Raw genomic sequence first — 13,861 nt, forward strand, 5'->3', positions numbered from 1 at the left:
GGGATAGGAATTTCGAATCTCCCAACTGCATCCTCAGCCATCACTGCCATCCCTAGTTGTTGTCTCAACACGTTTTTGGCCAAGTAAGCCTCTGGCCGGCTTTGGGTAGGATTGAAACCGCTATCTTCAGACAATGCTCATCTGGAACTGTAGAGATTCAATGTCTCTATCAACTGCGTCACGGGCCCCGAAGAGCAAAAGTGCCCTTCGGGGCCCGTGGTGCAGTTGATAGCTGTTAAATCTCTATGATTCCAGATGAGCATTGTCTGAAGATAGCGGTTTCAATCCTACCCAAAGCCGGCCAGAGGCTTACTTGGCCAAAAACGTGTTGAGACAACAACTAGGGATGGCAGTGATGGCTGAGGATGCAGTTGGGAGATTCGAAGTTCCTATCCATCATGGTTACCACCTGACGAAGGCCAGAGGAATAGTTGGTTGAAACGTTGTGAAACAACAACTAATAAAGATGAGAATAATAGTCCGCAATAAATAAAAACTATATATATATATATATATATATATATATATATTCGTCAAAGTTAATGTATTCATAGCTTAAAAATCCAGAGAATATAAACTGGATTTATATAATAGTGCTCAATAATAAATAGAGCTATTTATATTAATTTTAATATCTTGTACTATTATATAAAAGTAACTTTGTGTGCAGGAGTTCGTTCCTATGGACTCTGAAATGACTGAACCGATTTTTTTTTTTAAATTTTCCACAGACACTTGATGTGTCTGGGATGACAATGTTTCGATCTGTAGTTATTAACAACTAAGATCTCATCAGGTGAAAAAAATCTGTCTTTTCATTTAAGTGTTCATGTTGAAAAGAAAATGAAAAATCTTTTTTGTTAAAAACTGAAAGTCATGTGATCGGATTTGAAATTCGGCCAATGAGATATTAGTTTTTATAACTACAGTGTAGTGAGGCATATATATATATATATATATATATATATATATATATATATATATATATATTATTATTTACTATAATGATTATTAAATATCTACACACACACACACTAATATATATATATGCATACATATATACACATAATTATACACATATATACAGACTAATATATATTATATACGCATATCTCTCTCTCTATATATATATATATATACACATACAAACTAAAATATATGCATGTAATACACACACTAATATATATATATATATATATATATATATATACACACACACACACATTAATATATACATATACACATTAATACATATATATATATATATATATATATATATATAGACATCTCTCTCTATATATACATACACAAACTATATATATATATATATATATAATACATACGCACTAATATATATATATATATATAATACATACGCACTAATATATATATATATATATAATACATACGCACTAATATATATATATATATATATATATATATATATATATATATATAAACACACACACACACGCACACATATATATATATATATGTGTGTGGTTTTCTGTAAGGTCTGACGAGGCTGCTGGATTGTAGATATGGTCCGGCAACCGAAACATGTGTAACTAAACAGATAAAACGGTAATAAAAAAATAAAATGCATATTTGCTCTGCAATAGTATTAAGCACTCTTCAGGTTTTTACTAATTACTATTTTTTCTCTCTCTCTCTCTCTCTATATATATATAGACACACACACACACACACACACACACACACACACACACACACACACACACACGCATATTCGTATCTCTCTATCTTTCTCTCTCTATATATATATGTATGTATGTATGTATGTATGTATGTATGTATGTATGTATGTATGAGGAGGAGTTAAGAATAATAAACTAACTATTACCAGAAATGGATATGCAAGATATGTTTTCCTTAACATTCTAGAAAATGAAGCAAAGGGAATCTGGTGTAATTCTTCATCTTGTAGCAGAGATGAAGGATGCTGATTTATTTTTGGAAGGCATTAACAAATACGACAATAGTGTTGTTTTCTTTTATCGATGGAATTTACTGGCGAACTAAAGATAAGACAGAAACAACAAAAGTAATCGAAATATCTTTTTGCAACCAAAAATCAATATCGAATGACCTCTTTTCGAATATTTGTTATTCCGATATCTTTATGCAGTGAACGTGATTAGTTCAAATTTATCGAAAGAAATACAACACAAAGAATTTAGATTATTCCGATGACACTTTGCATCTTCGACATTATTGCAACGTTTCTATTGATTGGATTTAACCCTGGCCATCCTCAGGTGAAATTTGTTGAATGTAAGAATTTTTATGGAGTTTAAAACGGAAACCTTCATCTAATCCAGGGGTCTTCGAACTACAGCCCGTTGGTCAAATCTGATACAACAAAGTCTTTAATCTGGCCCGCAGAGCTCTTATTGAAGATAAAAATATTCAGGAAATATTTTAAAAATGGAAATGTGTTAAAAAAAAAAAAAAAAAAAAAAAAAAAAAACGTATAATTTTTAAAAATGAGATTTTTGGAGTACGAGTTTTACTAAAAAACAAATCTGATGCAAAAGAGTTAAAACATGTTCAGGTAATTTTTTTTTTTTTTTTTTTTTTTTTTTTTGTTTCCCGGGTATCTCTAAAAAGTCAGCAATAGGGTCCTTTGTTCGAAACCTTTGGAGACCCATCGTTTAATCAGACGGAGGAAGGAAAAGCGAAAAGTCTCATTTGGTCAGCCTTTACTGGACAGAAATCTTAAATAAGTCCTAATTGTGTTCTTAGCATCGCCTACGCTAAGAATTGAATCTTCAACATTCAGAAGGCTGTCACTTATGATCACGTATTTTACATTAGCAAAGATACCTGAAGCAGGTATTTGAATATAGAACAAAGTCCCGGCTTTAACCTTGAAAATAGTGTGCACCATCCCTAGGTCAGAGACTATCATCATCTCAGGTTTGGTCATGATCTATCCAATGGTGTGGATTGTAAGAGTACATATACATAGGCTATGTTGACCTTGATCTTGATTTTAACCTTGAAAAATGGTGTGCACCACCCCTACGTGGGGGAACTATCATCATACTAGGTTTGGTCATAATGTCCACTGGTTTGGGCCGTAGGACAGTTGTAGATAGACACACACACGAACGTCACTACTTTATATATAGATGCTGGCATGTGTTGAACAGCTTTTAAAAATGAACTTTCAAACTAATTTATCTCTAGCCAGGTCTTTATTTATCCCTCTTTATCTGAAATCCATCCTTATCATTTCCTACCATGCTCTCCTTGACCTCCTCCTTCCAACTTATTCTTCTATCTCAACTCTTCTACATGTATTAACCCAAGAATTCTCACCAATTCTTTCAACGTGACCATACCATCAAAGTCTCCTGCCAACTTATCCACTACTTCACTCAAAACTAATCTTTGTTCAGATCTTTTATTTATCCTTCTCTCAAGTCTCCTTATCAATTCCTCCCATGTTTTCCTTGGACTTCTCCCGTGAAAAGATTCTAACCCATTAGTTTTGTAATTGTTTTTATGTTTTATTTTTAATTTCATACCCTGGACTTAGGGTTAGTAAAAAACAACAAATTTTTCCCCTTCGCTCATGGAATGTGAGGACTAAAGAATAAAATAAGGGAAGTGAGAGTTAAAATAAGGGAAGCGCAACGTTCATTTTCTATTCTTAAAGAAGTATTTGACTTTTAATATTGGCCTATGATGAGTTTCAAAAGCTTTGACTTTTAATATTTACAAAATCAATTCATATTTCTGAAAAGTTTTTGTAATTTAGTCTTTCATATATCACTTCAATTAATCACTGTTAATATCGACAAAACTATTGCAGATATAGAGGTAAAAATAACACAGTAAAATTACAAATGAATAATAGCAATTATTTAAAAAGTTAAGCAAATCACACAGATATTCAAATGTCCATCAACTGTACTATATATCTACACACGCACACATCGTATTTAAAAATATTGGTTTTAAAAACTAGTAGGGTACCCAGTGTCGCCTGGTCATAAGATACGTTTAAATATATTTTAATTCATGCAGAATATGTATTTATTATCATAGAAAATTCTCTAGCGATTATTATATTGAAGCTAACATATAGTAGTGAGATCAAAACTAAAATAATATATATATATATATGACTTAGGTGCCATCAGCTAGAATCAAAACCAAAACATACAATTCTTCTCCTTTATTCCTTAACCATAGAGCCATGCCTATACACACACACACATATATATATATGTTTTAAGAAAAATAGAAAAACCGAATGAAATTATTAAAAAATCAACGTTTCGTCCTTATTTCAGAGGACATCTTCAGGATAATTGAAATAAAAATGTAAGAAAAGAAAAAGTCATAGATCGTGCGAAAAAGAAAAAATATGCACACATATTTGTCCTTCCCGACATAGGTAGGATTCAAAAACTGTTTTTTTCGCACGATCTATGATTTTTTTCTTTTCTTACATTTTTATTTCAATTATCCTGAAGATGTCCTCTGAAATAAGGACGAAACATTGATTTTTTAATAATTTCATTCGGTTTTTCTATTTTTCTTAAAACATAACGTCAACCACCGCTGGTATTTTTTCATTCCTTATACATATACATATATATATATATAGGGTGTCCAAAAAGTGACTGAAGGGTTGAAAATTTTTGTCAATTTACCATTAATGATTATTTTTTTTTCTCTATTTCAGATATTTTACAGATAATATTTTGGGAATTAATTATGGATAAGTATAGCATTGAACAACATACAAAAGTCGTGAAATTCTTTTACCAAAATCAGGGGTAAGGTCAGTGACTTTTTGGACACACACACATATTCGCTTGTCATCCATTTTTTAAATGATGGAATCGCCTGATCGTCAAAGACAAGATTCAAGCAAGCAAAAAAGAAAGGACGCTTGAACGATCAAGAGTTTATATAGACATTATTTATTGGGAAAATCCTATTGAAAGCGTAAGCAAGACACATTGTATTTGGATTAATATCCATTTTACATCCTGGCATTTAAGAAATTTACATCAAAACTAAACTATCTCTGTTCAGATCTTTATTGTTCACGGCCATTTTTATCACTTCCTCATAGATTTTCATTAGCCTTCCTATGTGAACCAAATCTGTTACTTCAACTGTTCTATGTCTACTAACCCAAAAACCCACATCCATTCCATCAAATGTGACCATACCATCAGAGTCTACTCTTCTGCACACATCTCTTTATATTATCCAAATTTAATTTTCCTCCAAGGTCATCAGATCTAAGCTTGTTTTAAAGACTCACATTACACTGCCCTTCTTATATATAATTTCTATTCATGCAATGCATCTCCTCAACCCTCCATGGCCAGTTTCACTGCCTAGCATTTTTATCTATTGCAGAAGTTCATATATAAAACAGTAGTTCGAATAAGAATTTCCAACGCCAAGTTTTTTTTTGTGTTTTTGTTTTTTAAAAGCCCTATACAGAGAAATAAATAGACAAAGAAACGGAACTATGAGACAGTGAGAGGGAGAGAAAGAGCTGTCACCTCCTCCTCTTAACTCTTATGACTCATCGGGACATCTTTCTAGTTAACTAAACAGTTTCATTTAGTTATCTCCCTTGATAATGAGCATATTTCAGAAAAGTTTTTGTAATTTATTCTTTCATATTATATCACTTCAATTAATCACGGTTAATATCAACAAAACTATTGCAGATATAGAGGTAAAAAATAACAGTAAAATTACAAATGAATAATAGCAAACACTATTTTTAAAAAGTTATGTAAATTATAGATATTCGAATGTCCATCAACCATACTATATATCTACACACACACACACACACCGTATTTTAAAATATTGGTTTAAAAATACATAGTCACATAAAAACTCATGAGGAATATCTGTGTGTTTTACACGTATTTTAATGGAATGTGCTCTGATGTACACGTTGCACTTGTGCCCCCTCAACATACATATCGCCGACAAACCCGCTTAATAAATATCACACCCCTTAACTGTTGAAGTTCCTAAATGTCAGAAAATTTACTACTCTAAAAGTTTCTTCCATCGAACTAGTCTTTGGAATTTCTTGCTTTCCTGACTGTACTGATATGCAGAAGTTTAAATGTCATGTAAACCAACATCTTGTTCATCTGAGCATGGTCCCAAATAACGCCTTACATCCAAGTGGCGATATTCCTTATTAAGGATGAACAGGAGTAAAAAAAAAACAAAAAAAACTGAGCGACACGTTAAGACATATTTCGTGGCGAGCTATAAGTCTTAAATTGTTTTATGAGCATTTTATAAATTTGATGTATATTTCGAGATTGCAGATTTTACTTACTTAAAATGCTGGCTGCATCAAAAAAGTTGCGGGCTGAATTGGCGGAGTGCTCACTTGGGTCCATAGTGGATGGTTGAAGTCTGAAAAGAAAAACGTTTCGCCATCAGAAAAACAAATAAAAACATTTCAATGAAAACTTGTAACAAACGAAAATACTAAAATGTACATTTGCATGTAACCTTCTTTATAAAGGATAGTAGTGCATGTTTGTATGCCTGGCTAAATGTTCAAAACTACTAACCAAACACTCACAAAGTTTATATTTTCTTGATCTGCATAGCCCTTGATGTATAATATATCTTTAAAAAAAAAAGTCATTATTTGGAGAGAGACGTACATGCCTCTTGATATTATATAAAGGGAAGTAACTGATTTTTTTCCCCAGAATTATTTCCCTTACACTGACTCGAGTTATATGTGTGTGTGTGTCCAGAGAGAGGAATGGGTGAAGAACAAAGGGTAAAGTGAGAGAGAAAAAGCTGAAAGTGAAGCGAAGGAAAGAGGAATTTAAGTTATGTTATGTCAAGCTAAAATATAAAAATAAAAATAAAAGAGCTAAAAAACAAAATCTATCAAGTTGGTATTTTCTTGATCAGTATTGCTCTGGACGAATAGGAATAAAATTTTGAAAAAAAAAAAAAAAAAAGCTCATTCTTTGACTCTAGACTGGCCTAGATTTCATGGGGGGGTATTTCTTTTACAATTTTATACTTAAGGGAAGCAACTAACTTTTTATATTAAGGAATTAGGTCTCTTATACTGACTCAGTCATCAAAGAATATATATAAAGAGTTGTATGTGTATGTGTGTGTGTGTGTGTGTGTGTGTGTGTGTGTGCACGTTTCTGAGAGAGAGAGGAATGGGCTGGGTGGATAGAGGGAAGCAGAAAGCGATAAAGAGATAGAAGTTTAAAAATATACTGCATTTTTGCCCCGAGCAACACCAGGTAGCCCTGCTAGTTAAAAATAAAAGTCAAAATTTACTGCCTGTAACAGAGATTGTTGTACTCTAAGGTTTTTAAGACTTGTGTTTAATACCGAGGTTATAAGTCGAGATTTTGATTTTTTCATTTGGTAGTTTCATTCTAGAACATATCAACCCTTTTTTGGGTCATTTAATGTCAAATCCATTAATTTTAGAAAAAAGTTTGTGCTTCAAGTTTATTTTATATTTTCAAATATTTATTCATGCAGTTTGGTTTGGTTGTTTTATAGACGAAAATTGGTTTTTGAGGGCTTTGCAGAACATGATTTTGAGTTTTGCAAATAGGAAAAAAAAAAAAATGTTTGATGCATTTTAGGCCAGGAAGCCAATATCTTTGGACAGCCTGATCTTGTAGCATGAGGGTTTTGCAAAGAGTCAGACTTGTAAGAATGCTACAAGTTGGAGTTCCGAACCTCCGAAGAATTAACAGATCGTCTGAATATCGGAAGACTTTAAAATAAGGAGTTTGAGATGGACATTTTGGAATTATAAAAATCTAAGTTGGATGTTGTATCTTCCGATTTCAGAACTCTGTTTAATATAAGCCCTCTCTGGATCAATTAGGGCTTGAGGACACCAGCAGAGGGAGTGACATAATCGATATCAGTTGACCTAACCCCCCCCCCACACACACACAGGTTCTGTAAACAAAAATAAAAAACTGAGTTGTTCAATGTTATTGGCAGCGAGATTTTTTTTTTTTTTTAATTTATTTATGAAACTTTTTAATAAACGAAATTATCTTTTTGTTTGGCACATTTATATATCTTTATCTTTACTATTATATAAAAGGAACTGTCTGTCTGTGTGTTCATTCCTAATAGATTCCGCAAGCACGAGTTGATTTTTATGAAATTACACGCAGTTGTATTTTATGTATCTGGCAGTGTTCTTAGGTAGTTTTTTCTATAGAAATGTCTTTGATAAGTATTGGTGATTGAAAAAATACAATGAAAGAAACAAACAGGCGATTTTGTAAATATATACAAAATCAATGATATCTTTGATATGACAAGGGCACATTCAAAATGAATGTTTCTGTTTAGAGCACAATTGAATCATGATACTTGACTTTTGCATTTTAAACTTTAATTCCAGCCATCATATATATAAAAAAAAATGATTTTATAAAACAGGTTCTCTACAGTGCAATGTAGTCTACAACACATTGCAGACAAAGTCATTACGGTGAAGCATGTAAAGCTTCCTCCCGGTGCACTGCAATTGGCTAAAAACATTAATTCCTTCGCCCTCAACTGGGCACTTTTCTACAGGAAGGGGTCGCCTTTTCTCCCAATATTTTCGAAAGTCATCCCCTCTTTTAGATTAACTAGCCTTAATTTAAACATTAATCACTCCTGGTTTGGCAATAGACGCAACAGCAAAGACGTCACGTTTTTTTTGGGGGGGGGTCACATTCTTTTCCTCCTTCACGATACGGGTTCGAGCCTGCCTGCCTACTACAACTTTTTTTTTTGCTCAACACACACCTCCAAACACTTGGGCAACTGCGGGCACCCAGGCTAGTTCTATATAAAAAATAATTTTATAAAATCAACAGTAGGTTCTCTACAGTGTAATGGAGTTTAAACCTATTGTGGACAAAGTCATTACAGTGAAGTATGTGCAGTTTCCTCCTGGTGTAATGTGGTGGGTCCCCCCAACAAGAGCTAACAATCGATTTGATTAAGAAATGGGCGATTTCATTGATTTCGATGACAATAAAAATATGGGAGTGTGAAACATTCGTTGATCGTCCTTCAATCCTGAGCAACTTTGGGTCACCATGCTAGTTTTTAAATAAGAAAAGAACCAGAGTTATGTTATTCCTTTTCTCCCACTACTTCTCATTTCATTTGTCCATGTGTAAACAATAAAGAGTTTCATATTTTAAGCATCGTTATGTAAATGAATGCATTTAAAAAGGATTTATCTACTTTTAACATTTTTTTTTCAAAGGAACATCTTTAAAAAAAAATCGATACACAAAGCTGCTGCTTATAATAGAATGCGTCGAATCAATTAAGCATATTAACCGAATTTCAATTTGTTCTTAAGACTTCTTAAGCGTAAGCCTTCAATTTTAGACATTTTCTAGAATCAAAATCATGTAAATGGATTTCGATCTGAATAAGGATTCTAAACATTAGGTTTAATACCGTTATTTTATTTTTTTTATTTTAATCTTCAGAAGGGACATAAAAAAGGCCAGGTTTAGTATATATTTCCCCAAAACACCTGGCCTTGATGGAGTGGGGGGGGGGGGCGGACGAAAACTTTGGTTTTCATGCATAAAGAAAATTTCACAGTATATAAAGATTATTTGATACTGGAGATATTCATAATCGTACCCTACTTCCAAAAGAGGGGAGACATAACATATGAGAAATATTTGGAATCAAGTCTCCCCTTGCTGTTATTTCAGATCATTTGAAACCATAGCAGAAAGTTTTAGTCTCCCCTCCATCAAGGCAAGAGGTTTATATATAATTCAAGGTTAATATTTTCCAGAGCTAAAATAACCAATCAAGTTTTAACAAAGTTAATACAAGAGTGCTCAATACCGAAGTAGGGCAAAATATACTTTGTATTTGTTTTCACATAAGCATTAATATGTCTCTACACATTCATGAGCATGTTTCGGTCAGCTAGTAACTAGAGACCTCTTCAGGCGATACAGCTTATACGAAAGCTAAGTTTGTAATTATAGACTTGGCTTTCGTATAAGCTGTATCGCTTGAAGAGGTCTCCGGTTACTAGTAACTAGCTGGCTGAAACATGCTCATGAATGTGTAGTGACATTACCGGTTTACAAGAATTCTGGAGAAAGAACTGACCCATTATATTATCGCCCCATTAGCCTCCTCCCACATTTTGCCAAAATATTTGAGTCCATAATTAACCAAGCTCTAGTTCATCACCTGACAGCTGCTAAACTTAACGGATTTAGACAAGCCCGTTTTACAGCAGATATCCTAACTAACTTCTGAACGTATATATACCATACACTGGATAAAGCAGGTCAGTGTAGAGCGGTAGACATAAAATATTTGACCAAAGTTGGACAAATATATATATATATATATATTAGTGATGGAACGATTCTAATATTTTTCCCAAATTTTGTACTAAATTACCGATTCTGATTCTTTATAAATCTAAATATTTAATTATAGAGTTATTTTCCCCGATTTCTGTTTTAAAAAAAAAAAAAAAACACATGTTAAATATGCAGATGTTTTCCTAGACGTAAATTTACACTTGTTGAGGATTATTTATCGATTTTAGCTTTACTAGTATCTTAAAAATCAATAAATATTTATCATTTCATTATTGTCAGCAATGGAAGATTTTGTTTTAAATAAAATCAAATAAAAAGAAAGACAATTAAAAGAATCGTTTTGGCATCGGAAAATAGGCACCAATTTTTTAATTTTTTCGATTCCAATACCCCCAACTTTGTTGATTTTTCCGATTCCGATTAATCGGCCAAACACCAAATATACATATATTTCTGTATAAACATATTTTCTTATTATATATCAATCCTTATTTAAGAAGCTCAATGTAATTACAGAGCAATATAGAGAATAAATTACAAAAAGTTGTATTCCAAAATTCATGATGTTGATCATCTTATAATTTATTCCTTTAATTCAGTTGACTTATACAATTCTTGACAGTATCTGTTTCGTAGCGCAAAATCAATCACTTAATTATTATATCAATCAGGGAATCTATTATGTCCAATATACACACACACACACACACACACACACACACACACTTTATTTGTATTACATAAGCATTAATATGTGGCTACACATTCATGACCATGTTTCGGTTAGTCAGCTACTAGCAACTAGAAACCTCTTCAGACGATAATGCTTATACAAAAGCTTAGTCTGTAATGAAAATATTCAGGGATTCAGCAATCAGGTCACATTACATGTCATTAAGAAAAAGGAAAAAGTTTTTCTTTCTTTTTTTTTGTTTCAACCCTAACCCCTTCTTCACATTTTATTAAAGACCATTTCTTATTAATGACATGTAATGTAACCTCCTAATAAAAATGATCGATGAATTCCTGAATATTTTCATTACTAGTTATTGTCTGTATTTTTTGAGATGAGGTGTTTTCATTGATTAAGATTTTCGGACTGGCTTCCTCATCTTGGTTGTTATAGTCACAACGTTTCGGCCGTTTTGCCCTCCGGCCTTCATCAAGTGTTTTGTATCGAACTGGGGGACCGTTTGTTAGGAGTCTCGAACCTAACCCTTTATTATTATTATGGGGGTACCGTGTTCGGACTCCAGCTAGGCTCTGGGACATAGTTGCTGATTCTCTGTTTTGAATGTTACTTTTCACTGCCTTCGTTCAGGATTGAACTCAGTGACATATGGCCTAGTGGTCCTAGACGTTGTATCAAAGTTTACATTTACCCAAAGGTGCTGAGTTCAATCCTGAATGAAGGCAGTGAAAAGTAACATTCAAAGCAGAGAATCAGCAACTATGTCCCAGAGCCTAGCTGGAGTCCGAACACAGCTAGGCTCTGTAATAATAATAAAGGGTTAGGTTCGAGACTCCTAACAAACGGTTCCTCAGTTCGATACAGAACACCTGATGAAGGCCGGAGGGCAAAACGGCCGAAACGTTGTGACTATAACAACCAAGATGAGGAAGGAAGTCCGAAAATCTCAATCAATTTTCATTACTGACTAAGCTTTTGTATAAGCAACATTGCCTGAAGGGGTTTCTAGTTACTAGTAACTGGCTGACCGAAACATGCTCATAAATGTGTTGCGACATTAATGCTTATATAAAACAAAATAAAAGTAAATATATATTGATTTTAATCTTCGTAACGGTGCAGAAAAGTGGTGCAAAACTGTTTGGGGAACTACTTTTACCCGAGTAATTTTCCAGAATCGCCAACAAAGTAAAAAGAGGGGTGAAAATAATAAAAGGCAACAAATAACTGTTACCAAAGGCAAGGTACTCTTCTACCTATCTGGATAAGTTTTTTTTGTGCCTTAACTTATCTTAAAGCGTTTTTTGTTTTTTGTTTTTTATTTTACTTAGGACAAAAAATAAAAATGGTGGTCTCATTTGGGGAGTAGTTTAGTCTCGATAATCACTCAAAAATCGAAAATTAAAATGCTGGTATAACATTACATTTTCACACAATTGGTGATATTTATTGGACGTATTTCTACCAGTATTTTGTTTAATTTTTTTTTATTTTGAAGCGATTATAGAGGCTCGACAAACAGCATTGGTTTTTCTTTCTAACGAAACAGGTGTTATTTTTAACTAAAAAACACTTTAACATAAGTTAAAACACGAAAACCTTATGCAGGTAAGTAAAAGACTAACTTACCTTGCCTTTGGTAACATTTATTTGTTGTGTATTCATTTTGTTCACTATTGTAAATTAATCTTACCCGTTATGGGAGAGGTATTATTCTAATATAAATACATACACAAATAAATACACATTTACCTTTATTATAAAGTGGAGGTGATAAAAACATTTTTAGTTAATGAACTTGTGATTATTTTACAGAAAACAGTCATAAAAATTACAACTAAAAAGAAAAAAAATGGTTTAAAAAAATTCAGTAAAACCAAAAGAAACAAAATGAATACAAAAAAACAAAAACAAAAAAAAACAGACTAAACAAGGAATTGTCAAAAATGTGACATTTTAAAAGAAAAAAAAAAGAAAAAAGTATAAAAAGTTGTGGAGCTAATATTTGTTTCAGAAAATAACTTCCAGCAAAGACAAAACGAAAAGAAATATTCTCACACTCTCTGATGAGGGAAGAATATGGTTGGGAAAAGTTTCAACCTATTAAACACACATAATTATAATATATATATATATATATATATATATATATATATATATATATATATATATATATATATATATATATATATATGTATATGATTACTTCATTTAATCACATAAATATACAAAAGTATTATTTTATGCGTAAACCTTAAGTATTTACTTCAACAGTGCTCAATACGTAGGTAGAGCTATGCAGTAAGTTATATAAATAAGCCTAACGAATCCTAGCGTGGATGAAACGCGTAATTTTTTTTTTTTTTTTTTTTTTTTTTTACATAGGCATCAGTGGCATCACCCCTTATAAAGGTCAAGAGGCTACTCGAGGATAAGGATTAAAGAGTTTACAGTAGAAATTGGATAATATAGTAACCGTTAGTAATGGAAATTCGGTAAATTTGTTAACTTATATGGAACGGCTCATCAAAAACTTGTTTACGTTAGACTTGACGACACCCATATTGTAGTTAGCTGGAAAGCAGGAAAACTGAAGACAATTCCACAGGCGTGCAGTTCTAAGAAAGAAGCTTTGTTCATGGAATCTATGTTTAGGTTTAGGCACGGATAAAGAGTGGGGGTAATTATTGATAGTGTTTTCTGCTAGACGGGTATTTTTTGTGAAAGTTTGGCGAGGGGGGACCATAGATTGGAATATTCT

General features: G+C 32.5%; 1 protein-coding gene across 15 annotated transcripts in view; it reads right to left on the reverse strand.

The window, feature by feature from the left end:
* Positions 1 to 13,861, reverse strand: part of LOC145259755 (bromodomain adjacent to zinc finger domain protein 2B-like) — a 401,536-nt gene that overhangs the window by 239,405 nt on the left and 148,270 nt on the right. For all 15 annotated transcript variants that reach the window (XM_080117486.1, XM_080117484.1, XM_080117483.1 and 12 more), the window contains exon 2: positions 6,365 to 6,444. In XM_080117486.1, the coding sequence (XP_079973612.1) occupies positions 6,365 to 6,428 (64 nt within the window). In that variant the 5' untranslated portion in view covers positions 6,429 to 6,444. The remainder of the gene's footprint in view (positions 1 to 6,364; positions 6,445 to 13,861) is intronic.

The sequence above is a fragment of the Euprymna scolopes genome, chromosome 35, assembly GCF_053919585.1.
Source record: "Euprymna scolopes isolate OS-2025 chromosome 35, ASM5391958v1, whole genome shotgun sequence".
In the NCBI taxonomy this organism is placed as follows: Eukaryota; Metazoa; Mollusca; class Cephalopoda; order Sepiida; family Sepiolidae; genus Euprymna; species Euprymna scolopes.